Source organism: Falco peregrinus, chromosome 6 (genome assembly GCF_023634155.1).
Source record: "Falco peregrinus isolate bFalPer1 chromosome 6, bFalPer1.pri, whole genome shotgun sequence".
Classification (NCBI taxonomy): domain Eukaryota; kingdom Metazoa; phylum Chordata; class Aves; order Falconiformes; family Falconidae; genus Falco; species Falco peregrinus.
In genome coordinates, this window is record NC_073726.1 from 42028425 (window position 1) to 42035087 (window position 6663).

At 48.3% G+C, this 6663-nt stretch overlaps 1 protein-coding gene across 1 annotated transcript; it reads right to left on the reverse strand.

Annotated features, from left to right (window-relative positions):
• Positions 1 to 1132: 1132 nt before the first annotated feature.
• LOC101923021 (prolactin-like) lies at positions 1133 to 5489 on the reverse strand. The gene is made up of 5 exons (XM_055808636.1): positions 5397 to 5489; positions 5124 to 5275; positions 4900 to 5007; positions 3340 to 3519; positions 1133 to 1668 (listed from the first exon to the last, which is right to left on the reverse strand). The coding sequence occupies exons 1-5, from the start codon at positions 5425 to 5427 to the stop codon at positions 1474 to 1476; spliced, it is 666 nt and encodes a 221-aa protein (XP_055664611.1). The 5' UTR covers positions 5428 to 5489; the 3' UTR covers positions 1133 to 1473.
• Positions 5490 to 6663: the final 1174 nt, after the last annotated feature.

The following is a 6663-nucleotide window of genomic DNA, read 5'->3' on the forward strand; positions in this document are numbered from 1 at the left end:
AAGATGTTTTATTCCATAAACAGCCATCAGCACCACCCCGCTGCTGGGAAAATGTGATTGCTATAAAATACTTGACAGCATTCAGGTTTTTATTTGCTATGAAGTTTGACATTGCTACTGTAAAACCCAAGCCTTGTGTCAGCATGTGTTCTGGGAAAGAGACTCACCACTACGTCAGCCAGGCTCAGCCCTCAGCCCAAAGTGTATTTGGAGCAGAAGTCTGACTTACCTTTCACATAGAAACTTTGTCTTCAGGAGTTTCCACTGAAATCAATGAAGCCATTACAGGTATAAAAGAGCATTCGAAATGAACAGAAGTGCTAGGAACTAGATCTTGTGGTGCACATGGGAAGGCCCATAGTGTCCTGGTTTCAGCTGGGGTAGAGTTGATTTTCTTAGTACCTGGTGCAGAGCTGTGTTCTGGATTTGTGTGAGAACAATGTTGATAGCACACTGACGTTTTGGCTGTTGCTGGGTAACATTTATCCTAAGTCAAGGACTTTTCAGTTTCTCAGGCCTTGCCAGCCAAAGGGCTGGGGGGGCACAGGGAAACTGGGAGGGGACACAGCCAGGGCAGCTGACCCAAACTGGCCAGAAGGATAGTCCATACCATAGAACATCATACCGAGTATATAAGCTGGGGGAAGAGGAAGGAAGAAGGGATGTCTGACATGCGTTTGTCTTCCCAAGTAACCATTACACATGATGGAGCCATGATCCCTGGGGATGGCTGAACACCTGCCTGCCCATGGGAAGCAGTGAATAAATTTCTTCTTTTGCTCTGCTTGCATGTGCGGCTTTTGCTTTACCTGTTAAACTGTCTTTACCTCAGCCCACGAGTTTTCTCGCTTTTACTCTTCTGATTCTCTCCCCCATCCCACTGTGGGGGAGTGAGTGAGAGAGGCTGCATGGGGCTTAGTTGCTGGCTGGGGTTAAACCACGACACACAGAAATTAGTAAGAAGTATGATGTGAATATAAAAGTCTGCCATGGGCCCTGCAGTCGTACAAACTGATAGATAGCAATACCACTCTTTAGTGTGAAGCAAGATTCTGCAGGCATGTATTTATGTAAAAATAGAGGAAACCTTTTTTTTTCCCCATAAAAATAGACTTTATTCATAGTGTACAGATGTATTTGTACCGATGTTTAACAAACTGAATTTCACTTTCAACTATGTATATACCTACACTGTGTGAATTAGCCATAACATTGTCTGTCACAGTGTTAATGTGCAAGGACATTTATTTATCTACTGCTAGAGTGCTCCTTTTTATCTGGTGCATTAACCCACATACACACATGGTGCTTTATTTAATATTTCAGCTGCATAGGTCAACAGTGTCAAGTAGCTGCCAAAGAATTTCAAAACCACTTTCTTATTAAAATGACTGCAAATGTGATAATTTATAAATCCTATTTTTTCATCTTTATAAACAACATGCTGAAGACTACTTGTCAAGAGATTACAACTCAACAACTATTTTCTGGCATAATCCTACATTTAAGAATTTTTAAGTAGCTTTGTACTTTATTGGAGTCTCTCCTGAAACAGTGAATAAAATCAGAGTCACTCATCATGTTTGCTTCATTGCTAATTGATAAACCAGTGGCTTCAGATGATGCCATTCCATTTAATGAATTGCTGATGATTCCCATTGACTGCATCTGTATTGAAAACAAGGAAAGAAGTACAACTTGTAATTACACATACAACAGATATTTGAAATACTAGTGCAGAAGTCAACCGAGGCATCACTATGTGGGGCTGTTCGACTCCAGACCTTTCACATACTTATTGAAGCTACATATAAAGCTCCTTACAGAGAATAACATTGTCTTTTTACCTTAACAGTATCTATACAACCTTTAGATTACCCAGAAATGATCTGATACACTAGTAATGCAAGAATACCAGGCTATAACTTCATCTGAGTTTAAGTAGAGGAACCCTGTTTGGTAATAATTATTATCTTTCAAAGTAATAAAGCAAATCAGTCTTGAGATTTTTTTGGCCATTTGTTTTAATGATTTTTGTGAAGGGAAGCATCTAATGCGAGCATTCTGTTTCACCTGGTGAACGCTGCAGACCATTATCACCTCTCAGAGGAGGAGCTTCACAATAGAACCAAGCTTAGAATTAGTGTCTTACGGAAAAACACAGCTGCAAAGTATTGGAATGTATTTGCATTGTTTGCTTCAGTTTTTTAACTGTATTTCTACGTTGTGGTACATTTATAGTACAGAGAGGTCAAAACTTCAAAGCTTTCCTTCTCAGTAATCCCTTCAGAAGTGTTTTAGAAAAATAAAATCAGATAAATATACCAGAAGCGTGTAGCTAATTTAGAGCTGGACGGCTTGCTTCAGTTACAGAATGAAGCAAGCCAAGGTCAAGCTTTAAGGCTGAATACATCTGAACTTGCAAGTCCATTTTAACCCAGAACCATGGCTGCACTTGGAAGATGGACTTTTCATCTGTAACTCTGGTCACCCTAAGCAGGGCTGCATTTTAGAGCGGGGTACAGTTCCACTTATTCTAGTGATGAGCTGCTTACCATTTAAAAACTTGTATTCCCCACCCGTGTTCATAAAGCTGAAAGGTGATCTACTACTGTAAGATACTAGTTTATTATTCACTTCTTAGTGAAACAGACACCTGGCAGTGTAGCCGTTTCAGAGAATGGACATACAGCCCCCATTTGTGCACTCATATCTACAGTTATTTATAGTTTTGGTGAAACAAGTAATACAAAGATCAGGACTTCTAGCTAGTAATGAGAAGACAGAAAAGGAAACAACAAAAAATTGCATCCAATAATTTATGTGTGATCTGCCAGAATCTGGAATGGTGTTTTTAGTTTGTTTTATGACTGGCATCTGACTTCATCAATGCCACTGTTGTCTTGAAGAATTTATCCCAGCATACAATTCTGCAATGATACTTGAATTACTTATAATGGAAATCCAAATAAAACTGAAAACAGTAATTAACACATCTTTACTGCCCTAGAAAAGTCAGGTCATTACTGGGTCACATATAAAGCTGTAAATGGCCCTAGTCTTTGTACTTCTTTCTTTCATATAAATAAAATACTGCTCTACACATACGGACATATCTAATGGCATCTGTGTTATCTGCCAATTCATAAACTAAGTCACATCCTCTGACTGAAAAATACCTGTATCTGTAACGAAGCCCAGTGCTGCTGGATCAGAGCCTCTGTTGGCACTAAGGCTATAGCTCAAGTGAGAGCAGACGTTGCCCTCCCCCCCCTCCCCCACCCGAAGTCACTCACACCATGTGACTAGTATGAATAAAAGCTACGTTGAAAATCTTGCCTTTTCTGTTACTTTCTCAACTCCAGTCTTCAGTTCATGTACCATATTGCTGATTTGCTTAGCTTTGCTAAGGCTGTCATCAGGTAGCTCTTGATGGTGCTCAATATGCTGGTTGAAGTGGGAAAGAGGTTCTTTCCAGGCTTGGAGAAGTTTCAGTATCAAGTGAGTCAGTTCTTCTCTCTTATAAATTAAAACAGTAAAGAATTTCTCTGTTAGTTTGCAGCAGGTCATATGAAACTGTTAGACAGTCTCACTGTGAAATCTCAGTGGGATTGCGATTCACATCTGCAATTCAGTAGTTTTCAGGTATTCAGAATTTAAGGGCCACTCTACCCCTGGTTATTTGCTTATATATAAGCAACACCCAAAAGTTGCATTTCTCTTGTTTTCGGCTTTCTTGGACCCAAGCTCTGTAATACCTAAAACTGTGAATACAGCATTAGCAAAACGGTGGTGCTCCTGTCAAAGGTACTTGGTACTGAAAAAGCTTTCAGGAATTCCTAGATAATTCAAGAGCCCAATAAGCCTCATATAGACATCTCTGTGGGCTGGTATGGAAGTGCAGGTGTTTCCTCATACCTGCGGTGGTTATAGCTCTGTTGGTTAGAGGTTTGCTGCAGATACACTTCCCAGAAAGTGCATGGTGGTCAGGGCGGTTGCCTCTCTAAGAGAAGCTCAATGGCCGTAAGACTTCTCTTGCAACAGAAGTTCAGAAATCAGGTTGATCGGTTAAAGCTTCCTAAAGCAGGCAGGGCCTCCATCGCCCTTCCAGGGGAGCTTCTAAACACCTCGGGGGAAGCTCCTCATTCCATCACAACCAAAGAGCAAAACGCTGACATACATCTCCCTCTGTCTCCTCCCAGAGGCAAAAGTTTCTCCCACTCCTGTATCCTCGACTTTACAATTTGCTTTTTTCTCTGCCTGAAGAAAGTCTTCCTGCTCATCTCTAAACTAGTAGTGATTTTTTTTTTCTCTTTGGCATTACATTTGTCTAAAACAATTTGCAGTGCTTTTCCCCTTACCTAACTACCGATTCAGAGATAACGACTGTTATTTCTTTCTCCCGATTGCTTTTTGTACTTTGCAGGGACACCGATTCATTTAACTTACCTGTCACGTGCACAGGTTTCTAAGTGTCTGTGCTGCAGACATTGCCACAAGACCAAAGGGATGTCCGTCTGCCAGTCATTTGGACAAAGTACTACTGCAATACCCTTATTATAACTAATAAATACGACCTGAGCAGATGTAACCACATGCAGCTTGTAAAGCACGACAAACGACTGATTTGCGTGCAGCACCTCTGCGATGCGCACCCGCTTGGGGTCAGAACAGACCGGCTGCTTCGGCCTGAAGCACCGGAGGCGTCAAAACCTCCCTGCCTGCCTCCAGCCCGAGGGGCGGGGGGCCCACGGCAGCGTGAGGGGTGAGGCGTTTAGGGGCTCTGACGGGCCGGCGGGTATTTTCCTCTTTCTTCAGCGGGGAGAAAGGAGGCGGTGCGACCCGCGGAGCCACCTCCCAGCGCCGCCGTGCCCCTCGCCCGCCGCCGTCCCGCCTTACCGGGATTTTTTGGGCGTATTCCTTGCCGTTGGGGGTGAGCATCCCCGACGTGTGGCACTTCCGAGCCGGCTTCCCCAGCTCGTTGTCACGGGGAGGAAAGTGTTTTTCCTATGGGGGAAGAAAACCTAAAGAAACAACCGGAGTACCCCGCGCCCCGCCGGCAGCGGCCGCTGGCAGGGCGGCGGGAGCCCGGTCCGCGTCGGCGGGGCCGGCCCGGCACTCACCAGCTCGGCGTAGAGCGCCGTGGAGAGGCTGTGGATCCGGCCCGAGTGCCGGATCACCCGGTCGAAGAGATCGGCCACGGTCAGCAGGCGGCTGCCGGCGTCCCGCGGGGCGCAAACCAGCAGCCAGAGCAGCGCCAGCGCCGCGGCGGCACCTGCGCAGAGCGCGGCGGCGTCGGGGGGCGCGGGGGGCGGCCGGGCCCGCTCCGCTCCCCCTCCCGGCCCGGCCCGCTCCCCCTCCCGGCCCGGCCCGCTCCCCCCGCTCGCCGCCCTCACCTGCTCGCCCCGCCGCGCGGGCGGGGGCCATGGTGCCGCGGAGCCCGCTGCCCGGTGCGGATCGGCTGCCCTTGCCCCCGCGTCCGCTATATATGCCGGGTGGGGACGTGCGTGGCGTGGGGGGGTTCTCCCGGTCATGACGGGCCCGTCCCTGACGTGCGCAGCCCGCGGCCACCGTGAGCAAGCCGCCCGCAGCGGGGCTCCCGGCTCGGCGGCCGGGCGGGCGCGCCCCTCGCACCGCCGGGGCCAGCCCCCGGCCCCGGGCGACCCCCAGGACCCAGCAGAAATGGGGCTCCCGGCCTCTGGGGGGGGGATGCTGCTGGCTTCCGACGCCCGCGCCCCGCCGAGGTCGGGGGGGCGGCTCCTGCGGCCCCACAGCAGTGGCTTGCCAGGTCCAGCGCCAGCATGCCCGCTGCCGTGGGAGGGGGTGAGGTGTGAGAACAGACCAGGCGAAAAAAACCCGCTCTTGTCAGGGGTAACGGGGGGTTTACACAAGCACAGCGATGGGCAGCATGAAGGGTAGGGGCAGAGCCTGGCCTGATGAGGTTCATCTCCCAACCATTTCTTCTAATCCCATGGTTAGGATCAGATCTGTTTTCCCTGCTCTCTTGCAAGTGGTCGTAGCAAGAGCACCAAAGGTGCGAAAACTGGTGACTGCACGCTTGGTGGTGCACGTGTGCCTGAAGTGGTTGGTGATGTCCCCCGTACGGCTAAAAGGTGAGGGGAATAACAGCAAAGCACTCAGACTGGGATCCCCAAAGGGGCACAAGTCCTGTGGATTTGGTTGCTGTCCCCAGCTGCTGGGTGTGAGATCCTGAGGAACCCTGAAAGGCATACACGGAAAGGTGAGATGTTTGTCATGAGGCTGGTGACTGCTGACATGTCAAACCAGGAGCTGCTTCAAGCTGACCAGCAAGGAAACCTGAGCACAGGGTCTTACTGCTCTGTTTTCTGGTTTTCGGCACCCTACCGCTTTAAAATCCAACGGGAACAGCTCAGGGTCTGGTAGAGTGGAATCAGGCACCTTCTCTGCCTGTGGGTGTTCAAGCTGAGGCTGGCCAGGGGACTGCCGTAACTGGTGGCTCCTACGACATGGAGAGTGAGACAGCTCTGCCCATCTTGTTGAAGTTTTTCACTGCCAAGGGAGCAGTCCACTTAGTAATGAGGATACAGCTGACATGAAATTGTAATTTTTCCTCTGTGACTACCCCAGCCACTATGCTAGAGTCATGCATCTGTTTTGTAACCCCTGAATCCCAATTGCCTT

What these genes read in the sequence shown, in the direction of transcription:
- LOC101923021 (XM_055808636.1), bottom strand. Translation starts at nt 5,427, where the DNA reads ATGGCCCCCGCCCGCGCGGCGGGGCGAGCAG. An exon ending in CCGCGCGGCGGGGCGAGCAG is followed by an intron (nt 5,276 to 5,396) that starts GTGAGGGCGGCG and finishes CGCTCTGCGCAG; the next exon opens with GTGCCGCCGCGGCGCTGGCG. An exon ending in CGGCGCTCTACGCCGAGCTG is followed by an intron (nt 5,008 to 5,123) that starts GTGAGTGCCGGG and finishes CTTCCCCCATAG; the next exon opens with GAAAAACACTTTCCTCCCCG.